The sequence below is a fragment of the Leptosomus discolor genome, chromosome 13 (genome assembly GCF_034619465.1).
Source record: "Leptosomus discolor isolate bLepDis1 chromosome 13, bLepDis1.hap2, whole genome shotgun sequence".
NCBI classification, from domain to species: Eukaryota; Metazoa; Chordata; class Aves; order Leptosomiformes; family Leptosomidae; genus Leptosomus; species Leptosomus discolor.
The window spans coordinates 6985440-7008339 of record NC_141403.1 but is presented as its reverse complement, the minus strand read 5'-3'; the positions used below and the strand labels follow the sequence as shown (position 1 = coordinate 7008339).

Here is a 22900-nt window from a genome sequence, read left to right as displayed (position 1 = left end):
TGCTTAAAGGTGTTGGGAAATTCCTGTCTCTTTGAAGATGGGATGAAAAAAAATGTGGTAATAGCATCGTGGTAGCTGGCACCAGCTGTCTGAGGCTGCTCTGCGTTTTTTTGTGAGGTTTTTTGCACTATTTGCTAAGGTTTGCTCCATAATCATAAAATGAGACGAATGGAAATGGATGCATTTGAAATCACTAAAACTATTAATCAGATGTATGAGATCCCTCATAAAATATTAACAACTTGCTTACAAAGCTGTCAGATCCCTTGTACTGTTTATTGTTGGTTGGAAAGCGTCTTTTTGAATGGCACTTACAAAGCAATGAAGAGTAAACCCTAACGTCCTTTCCTCTCAAGGTAACATCAGTCCCCACGCCTTTTTTTTTTTCCTTTTTTTCCTTTTTTTTTTTTTTTTTTTTTGGTGGTCTAATGTAGGATGAAAGCAAAAGCTTGAAAGCTTTTTTCCTGGGCAGTTGGTAGACCTCTTCTAATAGCCTGGCTATAAAGAAGCATCTCTCTTCCTGGGCTGAGGCTTTTTTGCGTGTTAAAGCTGAAAACTGAGGGTTCACTTTATGTTGTCTTTGAAGTGCTTCCTAAATGGCAGTATTCTTATAAACAAGCACCTCATCTGGTTACTTTTATACCGGTATCATCCAGGAGCCCCTGCTTGGCCAGCATTGATTGAAACATGAGAAGCTTCTAGTTGTGGGTCGTTAAGTCCAGTATTTGTGGCAGATGAATGGTCCTTATCTTTCAATAACTACTCAAATCCATCCTTAATGGGCAAGAAAGAACACAAATCAATCTAAAAGGCATGTGGTAGCAGCTTGGTCATCATCAGCTAATATATTTTTCATCTATAATTAGTTAAATTTAGTAGAAACTGGTCAAGAACTACTACTGGCTTTGTGCATCTTCCATCTAATAAGTTTTAATTGCCTTTCCTCGATGCATATGAGGCTATTTCTTACAAAGCAGCTAGAATACAGGAATAGTGCACGTGGTACTGGACTACTTATGTTCTTTGCTCAAAAAGTCAATAGGGAGAAGATGGCTCTATGATGAGGCCAGACTCCAGACATAACCATTTAAGAGAGAGGGAAAGTAAGAACACTCTGTAGGTCTTATTTATGTTTCTGTGTTTCAAGAATGCAGGTGGGCCAGTTAAAAAACAAACCAACACTCCTCCTCCCCCCCAAAAGAAACACAACCCAAAACTCTCCCGAACATTTCCTGTAAGTTTACAAGGATTTTAATGGAACTTCTGGTCATGGAACATCTGGAAACAGACCCAGAACGTGGAAAAGGTGGATTAAAAGAATCCGTGCCACGTAGTGACGTGGAAGAGGCATTTGACTCAGTGGAAACGTACAAGGAGATGAGTCTTGGAAATAGCTGAAATGGAGCAATGTCTAATACGTTCATCTCCTGTGGCTTTTGTGTTGATGATGTGCATAGTTTTCTTTCTCGAAGCACTCCTGGTGTTAACTAGTAAAACTAGTCACCTATTAAAGTTTGGGATGTTTTCAGGACTGCTTGATTTAAAATTAGTTTTCTTACCCGAAGAGCACCTGGCTGTAATGTTTTGACAAGTTTGTTATTTGTTGTGATGGTAAGTTTTGTCTTATAACAAAAAATCAATAATATTCTGCCAGCTCTTCAGCTGAGTCAACAGCTTTGTGAAATGGTGCTGGTGATGGCAGTAACCCCTTGAACATTAAGTTAAAGAGAAGGTCGAGTAGAGGTCTGTTAGCTTGTAGGTATCCTCAGCAGTTTAGTGTATCAGGCCCCCTTGCTATGTGTTTGGATGAGCTTGCATGCATGTCAGGGAAGCTGAAATACCAAGAAAAAACTGAAATGTTATAATTAGCGAATGCTAAAAATACATTAGAAACCAAGTTCTCTGTACTCCTTAAAAGTCTCTAAGCTGCTCCAGCATTTGTCTCCTGCGGGGTCACAGGTCCTGCAAGAAAACCTGCTCCAGCTTGGGCTCCTCTCCACAAGGCCACAGCTCCTGCCAGGAGCCAGTGTGGGGTTTCCATGGGCTGCAGCTTCCTTTAGGGCATATCTGCCTTCTTTGGCATGGGGTCCTCCATGGGCTGCAGGGGGACAGCCGGCCTCACTGTGGTCTTCACCACGGGCTGCGGGGGAATCTCTGCTCTGGTGCCTGGAGCACCTCCTCCCCCTCCTTCTTCACGGACCTTGGTGTCCAAAGAGTTTTTTCTCTCACATATTCTCATTCCTCTCTCCTGGCTGCTGCTGTGCAGCAGTTTTCACTCCTTCACAGAGCTGCTACCGTCGTGGCTGAGAGGCTCAGCTTTGGCCAGCGGTGGGTCCGTCCTGGAACTGGCTCTCCCTGACATGGGGGCAGCTTCTGGTGTCTTGTCATAGCCCCCCTGCTACCAAAACCTTGCTACATAAACCCAGTACAGTTTGAAATGACTTATTGTTCATGTTACTTACAGTTTCATATTTTGCTTTTCAGAGGGCAGATGATTTCAGGTGAAGACTGTGAATTTATTCAAAGATTTGAACAGAAAAGAAATCCAGAAGAAAAACAGGAGTTGTTGCAAACAGAAGGCAATCAAGTAATGTACCTTTGTTTTAATAATCTATCTTTTGGGGAGGAGGATTGAAAGAAATTTTTGTACCAACTCTTATTTTATTGTTGCTTGTATACAGTTAAGATGTTATGGAAGAGCTATAAAACTTGCTATTATGATTATCTTTTTTTTTCCCCCTAGATATAGGTTGGGCATTCTTTTAAAAACCTGCTAAGTAATTATTAAATGTCATCTGACTCTGTTGTGGGACAAGCTAGCTCACCTTTCCTCATCCCAGTTTACTTAATCATGCACACTTGTACTTGAGTCACATTTTTGTTTGAGCTTTTTTCCTTATAATTTATTGATGAGAGCTACTACCAGCGAGATTTCTGCTTAGCCAGCTGAACAGTTGTGGTGTGGTTCCAGCGGCAGAGCCCATTGACTGCCAGGGTGGATTCAGTTAAGCACAGGTGTGTGGTGTCATTTTAGGCACAGTAAGATGTGAGACATCTGCGTTGGACAGAGCTGGTATGAGATTGATAGGTGAGCAATGCCATTTGGCTTATGGAGTCCAGGCAGGATGCCCAGAGACACTTTAATGATATTTGAAGCAGTAAAATCTCCGCCTCAAAGCCTGAGGTTGTAGCAGACAATGTCAGACATCAAGGGGATTGTGGGAGGCAGGGGAGAAGGTGAAGAGTAGGAGATGCACTCAAGACCCAAAACTTTCCAGCACTTTTTTCTACTTTTAGTTTTAGGCTGTTCTATGGTGTTCTATTTTTCTTCTCCCGCCCCTCCAAATTTATTGTGTGACTGCTGTGTAACGGACCACAATTTGCATAGTGGCAAAAGCATATATGGTGAACATTACATGCCACTATATAATTACGGTTTGTTTGGTAGCAGTTCAGAGTTCCATTTTTCTTTCAGTTTTGGTTGAATATAGTGAAGGGGAAGGAGGAAGTGTAAAAAAGTAGTGTTGTGACTGTTTTTAGCCTATTATGTCTGTTGCTGGAATTGTTCAGGAGGCAGAAAACGGCTCAAATATGAACAAAGATTTGTCTGTAAGGTACAGGAAGTGAACAGGTGAGAGTGACCTGTCTTCCCTCCTTCCCATTCACGTTGCTGCAACTTATCCCACATCTGAGTTTGTTGCTGTTGTGTCAGTTTACTTGGTTCTTCTCCTCCCTGCCAGAAAAAAGACACTGATGGAGATTTTTCTAATCAGCCTTTCAAGAAAGCACCTTCTGACTTTCACTAGCATGTACTTGTTATTGCATTTGAAAGCCACAAAACAGTTTGTAAAGGGTAACGATCAATGTGACAGAAAATTTTCTTTGTAATATAATGTCAAATGTATTCATCTCTTCTTGCAGTTGAATAAGCTGTTGGGATGCTTAACGCTTATGTAAGACTTAACTGTGAATTAATGAGGTCCTGTTTAATACTATCAAAAGGAATGAAGACAATTGCTAATATTAATTTTAATGTTTCTCTTATTTTTCTAGTGTGCTAAAACATTTATAAACTTGATGACTCATATCTCCAAGGAACAGACGGTTCAGTACATTCTGACTATGGTTGATGATATGCTGCAAGTAGGTCGATAACCTGCCTTATTTTAAAGTTTTTAAATGCGTGCCTGAATGTTTCCTCAGGTCTCTTCAGGTGTTTGTCATACTGTATTAAAAATACTATTTTAAATTTTCAGATCTGGGCTTCAGAAATTAAATGCAAGACCTAAAGTTGTATGAGTAACTTAGTCTTGTGTGTTTATATATGTGTTCATATTCTGGTCTTGTAGCCGCCTTCCCGTACTTAGAAGGGGGCTACAGGAAAGGTGGGGAAGGCTTTATCAGGGGGTGTAGTGATGGGATGAGAGGTAACGGTTTCAAACTGCAAGAGGGGAGATTGAGATGAGATCTGAGGCAGAAATTCTTCCCTGTGAGGGCGGTGAGGCCCTGGCACAGGCTGCCCAGAGCAGCTGTGGCTGCCCCCTCCCTGGCAGTGCTCAAGGCCAGGCTGGATGGGGCTGGGAGCAACCTGGTCTGGTGGGAGGTGTCCCTGCCCATGGCAGGGGGTGGCACTGGGTGAGCTTTAAGGTCTCTTCCAGCCCAAACCATTCTGTGATTCTATGAAATAAAACGTACCATGTTTGATGAAAAACTTTGATCTTAAGTGATGACTTGTGACCTCAGCCCTTTCCTATTGCCTAGATAAGATACGACATCTAACTTGAAGCTGTTGAAGCTTTTCCTACAAAGGTGTTAATTTGGCCACTCTCAGCAAGAGTGTAGTTTCTGCAGCTTCAGATTTCCAACATGTTAGACTGTTTAGGACAACATGTTCTGAAATTCGGCATGATTTAATTATAAAACAGGAACTTCTGATTCAGTGAAATATGTCGCTTTTTGTAGCTATGGGATACAGTGACTTGTAAGTAGTCTATTAAATTTGGCACTAGGACCCCTGTGCTGACTGGGACGAGTGAAGAGGAGGATTTACTCAATCGGATAATCCAGCTTTTGCATTTCTTTGCTCTCTAGTAGACTAAGAGAAAGTGGTTGGAGTGGTGATGAAACAAGATGCATTGAGTTGTGCGAGGTTTTCTCCTGGTATTCATGTAGAATATCTGTTCAACAGTTTATCTTCTTCTGTTTTATGTGATATTTAATACAAGGTTACAGTGAAATGTGTGTAGTGATAACTTAATAGTTTAGGGCATTGCCTAGGAGGTGAGTCACTTGAGTGTTAATTCCAGCATTGAGTATTCAGTATTGTCAACAGTTGAAAAGCACGACCCTCTCCACAGTACGTATCACATGGGGCTTATGGTGTTCTTTCAGGTGCCTGTCTGCATGTTAGTGCCCTGAGTGAGTGCCCTGACCGCTAGAATAATAGTGGTGGTGGCGCCTTAGGGACCCCTGATGTGCGTTTTCATGGTGTAAGATCCTTGTCAGAAAGCAGCATGTTGGCTGTTGGCTCTGTGACTGAGCGTAGGGCAGGGTCTCTGCAGACTGCATGGACAGAAGAATCCACAGTAGTGGATATGAAGTCTCCTGTCTTTGCCCGACTGGTCTTAATTCAGTACATGGAAAGATTTTAAGTGAGAAACTGTTCAAGGTCATGGCCTGTCGTGGTGCCACTGTTATTCTTGTTACTCTTTCACTCGTGTTACTCTTTCAGTAAAGTTACTTTGACCAAGGATGTTCGCTGCAGTTTCATGAGACAGAACAAATAATATTTGAAAGCTACTTTTGATAGCTGAAACTTCTAGAAACTGTCATAGGTAACAGTATCTGGCTTTTTTCTGTGGTGATAATGACTGTCTGGTTCTTCTATGCTTTTCCTGTGAGGTTGTAAAAATCATATCAACTGTCTTTTAAGCGCACCAAAAGCCTGCCTGGGTGTCTAGGATTGTTCCAGCAATTCTACCTACGGATTTGATCGTTGTTTGAAGAAAGGTTTCTTTTGGAGACTGGCAGGAGTGAAATTAGTGGGGTGATTGCCTTATAAGAGTTTTGCCATGCTGCATATTTCTGAAGGTGGAGAGTGTTAGCGTAAGGGAGTCCCTGAGGAAACATTTCTAATTCTATTCATATGATAAATACTTGGAACAATTTCTGTGGATTAGTGACCTTGTCACACTGCACAGTCTGTTACTTAGGGAATCTTTAAGAACCTGCACTGCAGTTGGTGCAGGTAGCAGTACCGCCCAAGTAAGCTTCGTTATGCTGCTTTGGAAATGACAGATGCTGAATTATTCAACTGTTGATGTGAGAGTTTCAGGATTTCCTTTTTGTTGCTGTTGTCAGTAGCTGCCTAAGAAGGTGCAGCACTACATGTTTTGGGGCTGTAGGCAGTTCTCCCCTCCCTCCCTCCCTCCTTTACCCTGCACCTTAACAGCAAACCAGACTAGTCTTCTGATTGACAGCATGTTGAAGTGATTTCAGCTTTTCTGCTCCCAGACCTGTCAGTCTCCTCTTTAGTTATGTTGTTAACTGAACTCATTGATCTAATTATTTTTGATCTTTTTAGCTAGACTCTGTGTAGCTCAAGCATAGATGCTAACAGCGATTTATTTGATCGAACTGCCGTTTTTCATCAAACTAGCCCTCACAGAGTGGAGGCTCTCCACCAAGGGACTGTGTTCCTGAGATCTTACTTTTTTTTTCATTTCTTAATTTGAATAACAAATGTTGAGAGGGTTTTTGAGTGCTTTTTGACACATGCAGTATAGAGTATTAATCACTGTAAGGGTTGTGACTGTCAGATAGCTGGTGAGGCCTGCCCTTCCCCAGTCAGTGGTCAGGACAGCAGTTTGCAGCCCATGTGGTGCAGTAACTTTGATACTTTCACTGAATGGTTGGTCGCAACTCCGATGCTTAGTAAGATACCAGTGTTTGGGTCATGGGCACGTTCAGGTCACCTTATGGTTAAGGGAACGTGTTCCAACAAGCAGGCTTGCCTAGCTGGTTCTCAGTCCATACAGTTAATAACAGGGTGCTGAACTGATGGAGGAAGGCCCTTCAGCTAGGGGAGGTTGAAAATTTGGTTCATTGGGTAGTGGAGGCTGAGATCCTGTTCTCATGCGAGTTTCCACTTAGTGTTTCAACGAGTTTTGCCTTCCTTGGTAGGAGTTGTATACTTGGTTGTAGGAGCCTGACTTCAGCGGGGAGACACCTCTTTAGAATGAAAGCTTACTATCCACCGGGTTAGAAAATGTGTGGGAATGCTGAGGAAAAGCAAGAAAACAGGTGTTTGATTTTCTGGAAGACTGTCTGTGTTCTAGGCTGTAGGGAAATAACAGAGCTCCAATTTCTCCTTCAAGTTTGCTTGGCCTCTTCTCTGGTCTGCTTTAAGGAGAACCATAACAGCTGCTTTTCGCAGTGGTTATTGGGTGAAATGCTTGAAGAAACTGTGCACAGTGCCCAGGTTCAGGTACTTGTGGTCTCTTGTGGTTCAGCCTAGAAGCCCTGGAGAAGAAACTTCTGGTGGCTCTGTCCTCTGCTAGGTCTGCAGGTTGCCCGAGATAGCAGCTCAATCGGCTGCAGCCTCGTCTGGGAGAGAAGAGCTTGCTTCCCATTGAGAGGAATGGAGAGGCAGGACTAGCTCATGTCTCCAAAGTTTCACTTGCAGCACACGCAGACAAGTTGAACAACAGGCTTTTGTGTGGAAGTAGCAATACGTGGAAAACTGTGTGGACTTTGTTCAAGCATAATTGATTGGCTGAAGAGTAGTGTTCCTCTGGAAAATGACAGTATTGAGCTTGTGTCTCATTTCTGTCATCCATTTTTACTCAAGCAGGTCTTGGAGTACTGAGATAGATCTAGGGTTTCAAAGTTTGTTTCCCCCTGCCCCAAATCTCTGACCTTAATGTTGGAGTGCTGAAATGAACTGTATTCACAAGTAACTGCCAAACTGAAAAATTTCCTTGGGCTATTACAAGCCAGGATACACTCTGATAACGTGTGCCAACATAACGAGAAGCAAACAACTGCTTTATGTTGAATGCTTTTACAAGTCTGTCGTCTTTTCCTCTCTCCTAATTTTTACAGGAAAATCATCAGCGTGTCTGTATCTTCTTTGATTATGCAAAACGTGGTAAAAACACTGCATGGTCGTATTTTCTGCCAATGTTGAATCGACAAGATCTTTTCACTGTGCATATGGTAAGTTTTAAATGAACCTGTCCCTGAAGATGGTTTTGTTTTTCTTTAGGAGATTCTGGAGTATGAAGCTAAACTGCCTGGACTGAAAAGTTTTTTTTTTTCTTCTTGCAGTGCAGATGAGTCATTCCTAGTGCAAGCTTCACTTGACCACATTTTAGAAAGAAATGTTACATTGTTTATTGACACTGTTTTTTCTGTGAGATTAGAGCAGGTTTTGAAGGCTCAGAGAAGCAAGGATTTTAGAATTAATTAAGCACAGTAAGACATAGTTAGAAAAAACTTTTGTCACAACTGCCAGTCAATGCTCTTCGTGCTGTATAAATATTAGAATTTAAATTCTCATCCTGTGAAAGGGAAGTATCTTTACCTTGATGAACTTCAATCTCTCGTGAGCTCAAATTACTACAATGCCACTTGAAATCTGCTTAAAATGGTTTGTAAGCATACTGGGGAAGAAAGAAGCAGTGCCCTCTATCAGCCTCTTTGCACACCCCACACCCCACACCCCCCCCGGCCCCCAGCCTACTCACTGGAAGTGTAGAGTGAGAAGCAGAGAAGTCCTTGCTGTTGTGCAAGCACTGCTCGGCTAAAACACTGGGATGTTGTCAGCACTGTTCTGGTCACCAGTCTAAACCACAGTGTCATATGGGCTGCTATGAAGAAAATTAAGTCCATCCCAGCCGAACCCAGTACAACCATGTGCTTTGTACGGTATTTGCTGTGCTTTGAGGCACTGGGTGCTGCTGGTGTATATGGAGTAGCTTTTGTGGAATTCTTACTATTCTTCCATCATCTGTGGTGAGAACTGGCCGTTTCATCTCAGAAGGGTTTTTTACTTGCGGGGAAAAATACAGTTGTATGACTGTAAATTCCTAATGGAGACCATCATTTCCACCAGTAAAACTTGTATGATGGCATGAAGAGGGAGAAAGCTGCACGGCTATGAATCGTTCTTCCCTGCATATGTTGCTGCTGGTGTTGTATGGCAGAGTCAAGTCAGTGGCTCATGTCTTGAGTGTCTTGCTGTTGATGGATTTCTGACTGTCCTACAGCAGTAGCCCGTTATAGCTCCCCTCCACCCCTTCTGAGTTCTTCGTTGGTGCCTTGTGAACTTCATTAGCTACAGGTATTTGACAACATGGTGAAAATACACCAGTTACTAGGAAGTAGTAGCAGCAGAAGGCTGAGGAAATGAAATTACTAGGTGTCAAGAGTCCCCTACAGAGAAAATGGTTAGATTTCTGTAAGGGGCCAGCTTTTACCTAAACTTGGTCTCCAGAGCTTATAGAGCTTCTCACTGAATCCTGGAATTGCTACGTTTGAAAAAAATCTGTTTATTGCCTTCTTTTTCAGGCAGCAAGAATTATTGCCAAACTGGCTGCTTGGGGGAGGGAACTTATGGAAGGCAGTGACTTGAACTACTATTTCAACTGGATTAAAACTCAGCTCAGTTCACAGGTAAAAAGCTGCTTCTATTGAAACCTTACAGTGCTTTGAAAGCTTTTTTCAGAAATACGATTATATAGATGCACAAACAAGAGGTATATTGTTGATTTTCTTTTTTTAAAATGAAATTTTACTTTGTCATTTTTAAAGCTAAATATTCTTTGTTCAAACACATAGTTTTTACCTTAATATTATTAAAATAATATAATTTTATATTGAAAATATAATTTCCAATTTAGTCCTTGAAATGTAAATTAAAAATAAAAGATAAGACATTTGCCTTTTCTGTTGGTTAACATCAGTTTTTCTTCTGGATGCTGAGAAATCATGTGATGAGGGTTTTTGTGTCTCCCTGTATTGTTTTGTTTCTCAGAGCTTTTTGCTGGGAAGAAAAATCACATGGCAGCAGGATGTGAATATCAAAACTTTTTTCAAGTTTACTGTGGTACAAAACTTTTATTTTTAGTCCTCTTTCTTGAAACTAAATAAATCCTGACTTATTTGGACAGTAATTTTATGTCATTAGCTCAGTATGAAATACTTACTGCTTGATTGTCCTTCAAAGGTAAATCATTCTCCTTTGCATTCATTTTTGGAGATTTTCCCTTCAATCCTTATCAAACCCCAGTGATTTGTCATTCTTTAAGGTGGTGTTGTAGCAGAAGTGGATTCTGGAGAGCAGAGAAGCATTCAGTAGGTTTCGTAACAGTATATTTTTCATAGTTTTCCAAACTGTGCTTATTAAAAAGGAGGTTTATTTTTTTTTTCTCTGGAAGAAGAATTTTAAACTTGGAATTTTCTTCAGAAAGAGTCAAGAGAACAATTTTCAAATTCTAATACAAAGATGGATAAAAGTCTTGAGTAAATCCACACTTAAATAAATTAATTACTTAAAACCCCCAAAAAAACCCCACCCCAAACCCAGCACCCTAAATCTTGATATACCAGGATCAGCTGCAAGCATATTCTTCTAGACATGGTGGTGTGTGTGCGTGAAATAAATATACGATCATAATATATTGAGCAGGAAAAGTATCTAATGGATTCCTAATCTTTTCTTTTTATGACTAGAGAGACTGGAGAATTGAAAGAAGCTTGGTAACAACGGTTCTGTAAGGGTGAAGGACAGCTCTGATTTTAAACTTTTATGTTTTTGCTAGAAACTACGTGGTACGGGGGGTTCTGTGGAAGCAGGAGCAGTCTCCACAAGTGATGTGAGTATGTCTTTGAGATCTGTTAATTTGCTATTTTGGGCAGGTGGTGTCTGCTCCTCGGATTAAGGTGCAGAACCGTTCTGGTGTCAGTAATAGAAAGTACTTGGAAGCAGAACTGTGCGACAACAGAGTGCCAGGTGATGGCGCCAAGAAACAAAAGTATTTTTAAAATCCTGATTTCACAGAAAACGCTGGCAGTGGAAGTGTGTATTTTACAAGTTGGTTTGGGTTGTTAAAACTTTAGCATTCTCCTTGTTAAAACTGGAAAAAAATATATGCAATTAATTTAATATTTGAACAATACTGTCTGTTTAGCACTGAACTGTCAGACTTGTAGAAGAAACCTGAGACTAAGAAGCTTTTGGCTCTTGTGATGTGCAGAACTTGGGGCACGTCAGATGTTAAAGCTACCATCGCCCCTCAACCTCTGTGGCATGAAATGACAAAAGTGCTTTCGAAGCTGTAAGGTTTTTGTATTTGAATAGCTGGAATTCAAGGGAAAATGGATTGTCCTTTTTGCGTCAGTATTTATTTATTTATACCGAGTTCCATGTAGCTGTAACGGCTGTTGAGCTTGGAGAGGAGCTGCGGCAGCTTAGCAAACGCGAGCAATCACCGTAAGTGGGTTTTCTGTTCTGTTGCGGCACGAGGTGGTTTATTGTAGCTTTTGGATGTGGAGTAGAAGGCAGTTCGGTCCTTTGTTGCTTTTGCAACCTGAAAGTGTTCACAGCCTTTTCAGAAGACTTAAATACGAACCTGGAATTTGTTTTTCTTCTAAATGTAGTCATTGCTTTAAAGCATTGGCTTCCTGTAGAGAAAAGCCTCTTAAATTTCCACCTGACTGGGGTTTAAAATAGAAAAGATGAAAGGCTGTCGTGCGTGACCATGGTTAGGGGGTAAAATTACGGCCAGAGCGTAGAAGCTGAAGTATTTCAGTGTTTCATGTGCAGTTCTGCGTGCCATACTATCAGGTTTTGTTAGGCTGACAGCCCTCGGTCACGTAACCTGAAAAGAGTCAATAGTTCCACAGCATGCAACACCACTCCTCGTGGAGCTGTGAGCTCTTGTAACTTGCTGAGAAATCCGGAGGCATTGTCCTGTAGCGCTGCGTGGCTGTGCCGTACTGCCGCAGGGTCCCAAAGCGGCAGAACTGGTAGCGCAGGCACGTTCCAGGGTAACGCAGTTGGGTAAGTGTTGTCTTGACTTGGTTACTGTTCTGATGTCAGGTCTGGCTTGTGCAGGATTGCCAGGCAGGTCCTAACTAATTCATTTCTGAGTAAATTAGGGATGCAGTTGTAACATTTTACACAGGAAATGAGGGCTGGGATTTATTGTGAAATGTCAATTATAATAGTGTTGGAAAAGAATGCTTTTATCGCAGACTCTTTTACAAAGAAAACTCCAAGTTCAGTCGTACACAGGTTGGTGATGCAGAAAAATGAATATGCTTTTTGAGGCTGTCTGTGTGTGTCTATAGCTGGTTTATTTGCATGGTGTGTGAGAGTGAATACCTACCCAAGGAAATGAATGTTCTCCATGATGATTTGAGCCTAGGTGTTCAGACTTACTTTTTACGTAATCTCTGATGACAGACACAGAATTAATTAATCTTTATTTTAAATTCTGTTTATTGTCTCTTCTCTTTCCTCTTCATGTGGGATTGCTTAACTTCTTTCCTCTGTGAAATGTTTGAAAGGTTTGACCTTGTGTTATGTGAGTGATCTACCATCAGACTTTCAAGACACTTAGTAAAGGAAAAGGCTTATAGGAAAAAAAATGCCAACATTTTATCAGCAGCATCTCTGAGTATTAGTGGAGATAACGCCAGAAGTTGAGGAAAAGAGAGAAGAAACCCGACAGTTCTGTTGTACCTTGGGATCTTCCCATTGCTGTAGTGGGAGGGGACAATGGGTTGACCAATACCCGTTTTGGAACTGCAGCCAATCTTCTAAGTACTAACACATTAAGTGCTTTTAGAGACAAAAAGCTGTTTGATGATTCTGTCCTTGTGATTATTCATGTAAGAGTCTGAATGAAGACAGAATTCGGTGGCGCATGTCTCAGTGTTTTCCTGATGGGAAAGTTGTAGCCGTCTTGTTCTTTTCTTAGCACGGTATACGGTGCTAAGCTTGTAATGAAAAGAACAAAAATTTAAAATGCAAAGCTAGACTTTGAGGATGACTTTGTACAGTCGTTTTTCTAATTGTATTTTTTCTGTATAAATAAACATCTCATTGTGATATGCGTGGTATGACCGTGTGGCACATGCGTAGGAAGGAAAATACACAAATGTAATGACACCACTGCCCTTTTGAGTTGGAGAATGGGAGTGGGAAGAACCTGAGCCCAAGAATCCTTTTTCTACAGTGACCTCTAGCAAACTTCTTCAAGCTTGGTAACCAATTTGCTGATTTACTTCCCAAAGTTTGCTCAATAGAGTTGGCTCTGTGGCTGAACAGGCTCTGGCAGTATAATCAAACAGAAGACAGCCTTCGTTCGTAGATGCTGAAAGAAGGCATGTTCAAATGGGCTATAAAAATCTGTTATGATGATGTAAAATGGTATCTTTTTTTTTTTTTAGATAGGGAGAGGTAAAGGGTGAGCCTGTTTAACTCAGACGTGTCATTGAAGAAATGTGTGAAGTGTGCCCGTTAAGCCTGGTTTGGAAAACTGAACTTCAGCACTTACTACCTAACTCTTCTTGTAAGAAGTGATGTGTTCTTCTTTTCACCAGAGTTCCCAGTATGTGCAGTGTGTTGCCGGATGCCTGCAGCTGATGCTCAGGGTCAATGAATATCGCTTTGCGTGGGTAGAAGCAGATGGAGTAAATTGGTGAGCATTTATTTCAGTTTATATGGATATAGTCACACTTAACATGTTCCCCAGTGACTACTTCTGGAATAGAACTGTCTGGCAAAAGACAGCTGCTCTGCTTGAGTACAAAACCTCTTTGTTTTCAAACATTAATACAGGCAAACAGAGAAATTGAGCTTGCAGATATAAGTACCAATGTTGAGGCTTTAATGCTACTTAACTCTTCATGAAGAACTGCTTCAATAGATATCTGAAGGAGAATACAGCCATTTGTCTTCAGCTGAAGGTGCTCCGGTTTTCATTTAACAGAATAAGGACTGACAAAATGAGTTTATGCTCGTCTTCCTTGTCTGTCAGTTTGGAGTTGTTCAGTCTGAAAATATTAGTGAAAGGAGAATTGTGTTCTAGAGCTAAGCTCAATTTTTTTTTTCCACCTATGGCTTCAAGTAGGTCATTCTTTTGTCCAGATTCTCCTCATAAATAGCTATTCATGAGGCTAAGATGCTGTCACTCATCGTATTTAAAGAATGCCTGTCTGTAAGTAACTTTCTGCTCTGCCTGCCTCCATTGGGGACGGTGGCCATACAATTTGTGCTTTAAGAAAAAATACCCTTGGACTCTGAAATGGAGAAAAGTCAAAGTTGCCAGTGAAGCGAGAGTTCGAAAGATGTTCACGTGTGTCAGGATGACGCTATTGAAACAAACTTCTTCACCGAGGAGCCTTGGTGAAAATAAGTTTAATAAACTATTAAAGCATGACAATAAGCCTGTGTTTCAACAAGTTTGAATTTGTCTTAATTTTGTTAGCAATGATCTTGAAAGTAGTTTGGAGTTTTTTGTGTTGTGGGGTTTTTTTGTTGTTGTTTTGGTTTTTTTTTGGTTGTTTTTTTTTTTTTTTAATGGGGTTAGCTCTTTTGGAATGGACTTGTAAATTCCTTATTGAATTTTCAAAACTTCAGCTGAACAAAGCTTCTGCATGGTTTCTTCTTGGAGATCTTATGGTATTATTTCTTCTCTGGCAGTGCTCTGTATGTCTGTGGTGTGTTACATGTATAAGCTGTTTTCTGAGAACTCACTTAGATAACAAGTACTTCAGCTCATTTTGGGCACTCCTGTGGAGAGGTGCAATTAAGGAAACAAGTTCAACTTGTGTAGATTTTGTGCTGTCTGTTTGCTTCTTCTCTTTCTTAACTCTGAAGATTCATCGAATCATAGAATCATTTTGGTTGGAAAAGACCTTTAAGATCCACCATGTGTTTCTCTGTTTCTCCTAGAATTCATGCTCTAAACATGCCACTAGAAAAAGAGTGTTGGTGAGCCTGGAAACGGATACGGTACCACATCAGGTCACATGGAAGAAGCTGCTTTATAGCTGTAACGCTAAGGAGGAAATAACTATATCTTTAAATGATGGCTTCTGAACAAGCTCCTTGTACAATGAGAAATACTGGTGCAGGATGCTGTGACGCACGTGTTGTATACTTACCCTCAGCAGCTCTTCCCAATAAGTTCCTGCTAACCATTTCCTTTAATGTTTCAGGGTGGTGCAGTACAATCTATGCAGTCATTATTTAAAAATCAAATGTATACTATGTTAATTTTTCAGTATCATGGGGGTCTTGAGCAACAAATGCGGCTTCCAGCTCCAGTACCAGATGATTTTCTGTGTGTGGCTGCTGGCATTCAGCCCTCAAATGTGTGAATATCTCCGCCGGTATAATATTGTTCCAGTGCTATCGGATATTCTTCAGGAGTCTGTCAAAGAGAAAGTGACTAGAATCATCCTGGCAGCATTTCGGGTAAGTGTCTGTTGCCTGCAGTCGCACTGTCTTTCTCAGATGAGTAGTTCTCAGATGCTGCTGATGCAGAGCTGTCTCTGCTAGGCCGTACCAGTATCCCCTCCTTTTTTGAGAGCTGAAGTTTGCTACAGGTGATAGATTCAATGTCTTCTTAAGATAAGGTTAACTAAAGAACCTGTGTTAACACGGGCACTAGTTGTTTCCCTTCTTTAGTTCAAAGTTCTTTTTTCTACTGGTGCTAGTGTAAAACAATGGAGTTACTAATACCTGATCAATTTTGCTTTATGGCGCTTTAATTAAAAAAATATATTATTTTAGACACACATCTGTTTGTCCAACTGATGGACTTGGAAATTATTTTGATCTACTAGTCCAAAAGCATTTTCTTGATGGCTCTGTCAAGATGAATGGGGATATCTGCATGAGAGTTATTAGTTGACGTACTGTGTCCACGTTACCTGAAAATCACTGGCCTGATTTATGATAGTTGGGAATAACTAAGCACCGAGGCTTGATGTCTGCGTTGTGAGAGTATGAGCTTGTGTTCACGGGTGCTAATTGTGCCTGTGCATGTAGTTTTATGTGCGTGCTTGTCAAGGGTCTTGTGCGTGATACAGGTCTTGTGATCCTGTTCTAAGACAGGACTTGTGTCCTGAGTAGGAGGCGTAGGTCTTGGAATTTTCCTGGGTACTGGTTGAATTCCAGTAGTAGATGTTGCAAATAAATGAGGATGGGGAGAGGGGTATTGCTGCTTACCGACTTGCTGATCAGCAGCAACAAGCTGTGTGAAGGCGCTTACTCTGTGGCTTAAATGGTCTCTTTAGCCAAAAGCATCTGCTACTCTGAAGAATGAGGTAGATGATGAGAACATGCTATTTATCCTGCTGAAGGAGGTCAGTGATGCAAGGTCTTCAGTAGGGACTGTCCTTACTATGTAGACCTCTGTAGGCGTCTGGTGATTTTTAGGATCTTAATGTTAGGATTAAGCAGGGATGTACAGCAAGACAGCTTGGGGAAAACAAGAAATTGGGGGCTCAGCAGTCTGTATTCAACTTCTTCCAATTCTGAGGGCATAAGAAGTCGGAGAAATAATTGCTCGTTCTTAGATTTAGTGTTCTTTGCAAGGGGAGACAAAAATGAAGCTGAGTTCTTTTAATAAATAAAGGCTAAGAAAGAATAAGATGGTTCTGTTACAGGCTTCGGGGAAATTAACTTAGCTGTTTTCTTTCTCTAACATTAAAGGCTAGTGTTGGCATGAAAATGAGGTTATAAACTGGCAGCCGGGAAAGAATAGATTAGAAATCAGACCTGTGAGTTCTGAAGCAAAATTAAAATAGGTAGCAGAGGCAAAATAGCCTTTTTCCTGTGGGAGGCCACAGTATCAGTTCATGGAAGAAAAAATAATAGCTGTCTTGCATAAAGGACTGGGCTTGATGATTTCCCCAAATCATCCCTGCTCTCTGTGCGTTCCTGAAGGTACGCCGTGAGTCTTGACAACTTGCGTACGTCTTCTCTACTACCCAGTTTCTCCTGATTTGACCTGTTTCACCTCTTCAGCAAGTTAATTGCCTGAAGTATGCAATTGTAATATTTTTCTGTAAAACAACAGTATTAGGTACTTCTGTCTGCTTTGAAGGAATTGCTTTCTCTCTTTACCTATTAAAATGGTTTTTCCTCATTTTTCATACTTTTATTGTCTTCTGTGTCTCTCTCCTACCTGTAACTCATTTTATACCTTTAAGATATTTTTTTCACTGAGTAGTTTACTGATTCATTCTATTTAGTCATGTGTTTGTACTTTTGTACTTTCCTAACGTATCCTTTCAATTTCACGATATCTCACTATGGTATAAGATAGGTAATAATATTTGGAGTACCTTCCACATCTGCCTATAATTCTCTTAACCAGGAGTTCTTTGGAAACTTTATCTACCTGCTCCTTGAACTTGTTGTATTCCTGTCTTTTAAGATTCATTATTTATTCTTTTGCTCTCATTAGCACTTTTAACTCTGAACTAGTTTAGCATTACTTTCTGTGAATTACCTTTAACTTCTCAGTTCTCTTACTGAAATAGAAACAGGGTTTTTTTGCACATTAAATCTAATTGTATGTGGCCATTAAAGCAGTATTCTGACTTGTTTTCCATATGTCACATTTATTTGCAGTGTTCTGCCTCAGTAATATGATGTCTGATATCTTAGAAACCTTAAATGTAATAGTTCTTTGACAGGAATGAGAGTGATGCAGTCAAATTCCTTCTGTATGGTTTCATTTCTTACTTCTGGGAGATGTTAAGGCTTAGTTATATGAGCACATGTTCTGTTTGTTAAGGACTTTGTTTTATATGAGATTTGTGTTTTCAGCTTTATCAAAGAGTTGCAGGTGTCTGGCTCTGAACTACATAATTTGAAGCTAATTAAATTGAGTAGAAATGTAATGAGTAAATGACATTGGAACTTGACTATTGCTTGTAATTCCAGTCTTACCAACAAGCTTCTGTTTGAACAAAAATGTGTAGTTGGAATATTCCTGAATTCCAAAGAACCTGTTCTAATCCAGATGGTAACTCTTGAGCTGGAAAGATGATTTCAGGTGGTTTGTTTTGGTTTTGTTTTCTTTTTCTTTTTCTTTTTTTTTTCCTGCTTTCCTGCTTTATCCTATTGCTGCACAGAAAACTGAAATGATAATCCCAGATAAAAGTAGTTGTTTATGGCAGAGGCTCTGGGATTTGGGGTATAAGCCTGCTCTTTTTCTTGGAATAGTCTTTGCAGTCAGCCCGATTTGGTGTGGAAAATGATCAAAGCAGGTGAATTAATACTTTCTAGCATTGAAGGTAGCCTACCGTCTAAGAGGAAAAAGGTCTAAGTGACCTAAACTTGAATGCAGTGGTGGTTGTGCTTCTCAGCACATACGGTTGCATTACTACTTCTTACCTTGCAAGATAGAGCCTTTTTTTTAAGTTTCTCTTCATCTGTTGTAGGGATAGATATGAATAATCCTCCTAGGCAATTTATGCTCCTAAATGTAGGTGTACAGCAGCCACTGTGCGGTAGACTCATACTTCTTTGGAGGGATTATTTCAGGAAGTGGTCGATTCTGTCACTTGCTAAATTGAAAAGTGTCAATAAGAATTTCTTAAATGTACCACTTTGTTTCAAAGTAGTCTGTTCTTAATCAAATACATTTTTGCTTCCCTAGAATTTGTTAGAGAAATCTACTGAGAGAGAAACTCGCCAAGAATATGCTCTTGCCATGATTCAGTGTAAAGTTCTAAAGCAGCTGGAGAATTTGGATCAGCAGAAGTATGATGATGAAGACATAAGTGAAGATATAAAATTTCTACTGGACAAGCTTGGTGAGAGCGTGCAGGACCTTAGGTATGCTTTGCAGTGTGACCTTTAAAAAATGCAATTATACAAACATTGGTAAAACTTTTCTTTTTAAGGCTAAAAAATACACAGATTTATGCTACGTAAATGCTAGTTGATAAGGTAGAGCGTGCAGAGGTGCTGGTTGTGTATAAAGGTTTCCTATTCTAAGTGAGCATTTACAGGCTAAGCAGAAAATAAATCTTTCCTTTTGGATACACGATCTTCGTAACTAATAAATTGTTAAAGGACTTCGGAGGCATCTTGTAAGAGTTCCAGTCTAAGCTGAAGACTACCTGATTAGAAAACATTTTGCTGTCCAGATTAACTGAAGTTTTTGCTAGTGTTTACCTGGTTCTTGCTCTTGTGCATAAATTGATCTGCTGCAGTTCATGTCAAAGGTTTTAACTGGGTGAAAGACAAGGACTGGGATCCTTGGTTGGGGATGTTAAAACCTAGAAAACAGGCAAATTGGTCAATTAAATTCCCAAATGCTGTGCTTGTGTGACTTGGGGTTTTCCTCTGTTGTTTTGTTTTTTTTTTTTTTTCCTTCAGGGATTGTGTTTTGGGGTAGATGGAGCGGTATGTTTGAAAACAAATTTTTCTCTTGCCTTTCATGCCTTTCCTTATTTTTAAAGTGTTGAACTCTGAGACAGGGAACAGTTCTCACGTTCTGCAGAGCTGACTTCCAGATGTGCCATGGCAAGTTGGGCTCCAGCTTTGTCTTGCTCGGGACAGGCTTGGGCACGTGGTTCAAACTCTGTTCGCAGAAGCTTAGCCAACATTTCATTTAGGTCTTCTGTGTTGCAGCTCCTTCGATGAGTACAGTTCTGAGCTCAAGTCAGGAAGACTGGAGTGGAGTCCTGTACACAAGTCTGAGAAGTTTTGGAGGGAGAATGCTGTGAGACTAAACGAGAAGAATTACGAACTACTCAAGTAAGTTTTAAAGTCTTGAATCACGTAATTCTTTAGTATTTTCTGTGTTTAACTGAACCTGTATCTAATACAGGCTTTACATTTCAGCACGAAGTAATGTGTCGGAGAAAGCAAGTCAGAACATCCTGCTATTTTTAGAATGTATGGTCCTTACTCGTGTATGGTTCGTTTTGTTCAAAAGCAGAATTACTTGCTTTTACTGGTGAAAATAGATTGATGATGACGACGATAGAAGGGATATCTCTAGCTTAACCTGCATGCAGATTTGTGCTGTTGACTCTTTTCACGCTTTCACTTGAAAACCAGCAATACTAATTGATGTAATTAAAAATGTTTTTACCATACCTTAGTCTTAGTTTTGTGTTGTGTGGTGGTGTTGATCTGAGTAATGGTCTCCTGTCTTGAATACTTGGGGGTTGAAAGTTGTGGTGCTGTTCCATGGAAAATCTGACTTGGCTGCGTTACATTGCAGTCAGTCTGTTTTGTCTTGGGACTGTGTTTGATGTACGTAGATTGTTAGATGAAGTGAAGCTGAAGCTCATCTTCCTTTTGGAGTCAAGGACTTACTTGCTGGTATGTACTCAAAAGATGTCTAGGTCTTAGCTTGTAGGAGCTTTTAGTTATTTAACTGCATTGTCATTAACTGATAATACGTGGTGTTCTTGCTGCTCAGTTTTTGCTAATAAGTGCCAGACCTAACAGAAATCGGGAGGTTGAGTGGAGCATGGGAGATGTTAGAAGGCACGGGAAGAGCCAGCTGATCCTGAGCTTTATGTGCATTTCAGTCTGCTCTGAAACGTACCAAAACAAGTCTGGTAAATTCCTCCCTGAGGGCACATTGCTAAGCGTGTAGGAATACAGACTTAAACATTTCAGATGCCGCCAGCTGCAACATGAAGTTGATGCTGAGGCTTAGCCTTTCCTGTAGCAATTGCGATGTTTTGCTGTATTCATCTTTCCAGGTCCTGGGACTGTTAGGTAAGTTTCGTGTGCTTGTGCTGCTGCAAAGACAGTGATCTGCAATAGTTCCTTTAAAAACCCCCAACCTCCCCCCACCCTCCCAAAGACAAACCAAAAAAATCCCCACAAAAACCAACCACCCCCCACCCCACAATGTTGGGGAGATTCATGCAGCTCAGAACTTACCTTTTTCATTGTAAGGCATCTGACAGACAGTCCTTTCTTTGCTTCAAGACACGTAGTTTTATTTGCCCTTATCTGACAGCTTACTTGTTTTCAAACTCTAAAGTACTTAAGCTTACTGTTAAACTCACTTTTTTTTTGTTTCCCGTCTTCTGTCATTATTGACTTCTCAAGCAAGTGTTACTGGACTTGTGTTTTGTTCAACAATATTGTATGGATCTTCAGTGTCTTATGGTTCAAATTTCTGCTCCTAATTGTTGTCCAAATTAGGAGCTCTTTTTAAAATGAAAAGTGCTTCATCTGTCATTTTCTGGCCTCTAGGGAGGCCGTGGCTGTGAAAATTGAGTTTTACCAGAATGTTCTTCTTTTAATTCCAAGTAAATTTTTAACCTGCTGAGCTATTTCAACTTGTTACTTACTTTCTGTGATGAGAACACATTTGTCAACTCACTAAACGCAGATGAAGCTAATTTTGCAGTGATGTGTATGCTTAACCTTTCAAACTTATTATTAGTGCCTAACGTTCATATCTGTGTATTCCCCCCCTCCTCATTACTGGCTAGAGAACACTGTTACAGGTAGCTGTTTTCCACTAAAGCTGGTTAAACTACTTCGTTCAGAAATGCAGACAGTACAAATGGTTGAGAAGCAGCTCTGCGTTTCTGTTCGTGCTAAGGGAACAACGAATATATGAACTTGGAGTCAATTACAAGGTACAGCTTCCATCATCGCAGTCTGAGTTAGGACAGAACTGCTTTTTAGACCACAACAGTTGACTGAACGAGTGGTGTTTTTGAGATAAAGTTGACGGTCTTGAACCGAGAGAAGTTCACAGGTGCACAGAGCGGAGAGCTCGGTGTGCTGCTTTGTTCTCAACTGCTAGGATGCCTTTTAGTTTTTCCGTGACTCTGTCTAACAGTCTTCTGCGTGAAATTCTGCCCTTTTTGTCCTTCTGTTCTGCATTGAGCAGGGCTACTGCTGTAAAGTGAGGGGAGGAATAGAGTTGGGGAAAGGCTGAGAGATAGCAGGCTTGTCATACCCGCCTTGCTGCGTCACGAGCAACGTGGCCTTGTCACTTGTGGAATCCACAGTGCAGGATCCCGAGTGCAGCAGGAGCTGGGGACAGCATGCAGGCATGACTAGGGTCTGTTGTGTAACCGAAGCAGCAGCACCTGTTGGCTTTGTGTTTGTGTCCCATCCCTGTCCCAGTCCATAAATATTTATATGTGTGGCAAGTACAGCTCATCTTGAACTCAACTCTGTTGGTCTTGAAGTAATGTGTCAAAAAAAGATATTTTGTAAACCTCAGTTATAGATACTTGTAGATGCGGCTCACTAAACTCACTCTAGTGGTTGCTTTTAATAATTCCATTAATTTGGGCAGGATCTCCATTGTTTTAAGTGCAGCTGCACATTTGGAAAAAGTTCTATTCTTGCTTTGCTGTTTGGGTGACTTGTAAAGCATTTTTATGGTTACAGGCTTTGTTATTTTGAGTTATCAATGATTTAAAAAAACAACAACGAAGAAAACCCGAAACAAAACCTGGGACTTGATTGTTTCAAATCCTTTCCTAGAATCCTGACAAAACTTCTGGAGGTTTCTGATGACCCACAAGTGCTGGCTGTAGCTGCTCACGATGTGGGGGAATATGTACGACACTATCCCCGTGGGAAACGGTAAGAAAAATACCAATATGTTGTTCTCAAGAGACTTGCTAGAGTATGTACTTTGCCTGTGGCTTTTTTGCTTATTTGTATTAAAATATGCTACACAGGGATTGCAGGTTATCCTTAAGTTCACTGGGAAAGTGAGAAAACACAGACTAGATCAGATGAGAAAATACAAACTGGATCTTGGACTTCATATATTTCAGTGTCTCTTAGCAGTGAAGGGAACCTATGTCTAAAGAAGTCTTGAGTAAGTTGTTTAGACTAAAGCAGAAGATGTGCAACAGAAGAAAC

At 40.6% G+C, this 22900-nt stretch overlaps 1 protein-coding gene across 1 annotated transcript in view; it reads left to right on the top strand.

The window, feature by feature from the left end:
• Positions 1 to 22900, top strand: part of ATP6V1H (ATPase H+ transporting V1 subunit H) — a 42969-nt gene that overhangs the window by 6048 nt on the left and 14021 nt on the right. The window contains exons 3-12 of the mRNA XM_086472758.1: positions 2485 to 2587; positions 4054 to 4143; positions 8104 to 8217; positions 9571 to 9675; positions 10824 to 10877; positions 13612 to 13709; positions 15298 to 15490; positions 18690 to 18868; positions 19670 to 19795; positions 22514 to 22615. Coding sequence (XP_086328884.1) covers positions 2485 to 2587; positions 4054 to 4143; positions 8104 to 8217; positions 9571 to 9675; positions 10824 to 10877; positions 13612 to 13709; positions 15298 to 15490; positions 18690 to 18868; positions 19670 to 19795; positions 22514 to 22615 — 1164 coding nt within the window. The remainder of the gene's footprint in view (positions 1 to 2484; positions 2588 to 4053; positions 4144 to 8103; positions 8218 to 9570; positions 9676 to 10823; positions 10878 to 13611; positions 13710 to 15297; positions 15491 to 18689; positions 18869 to 19669; positions 19796 to 22513; positions 22616 to 22900) is intronic.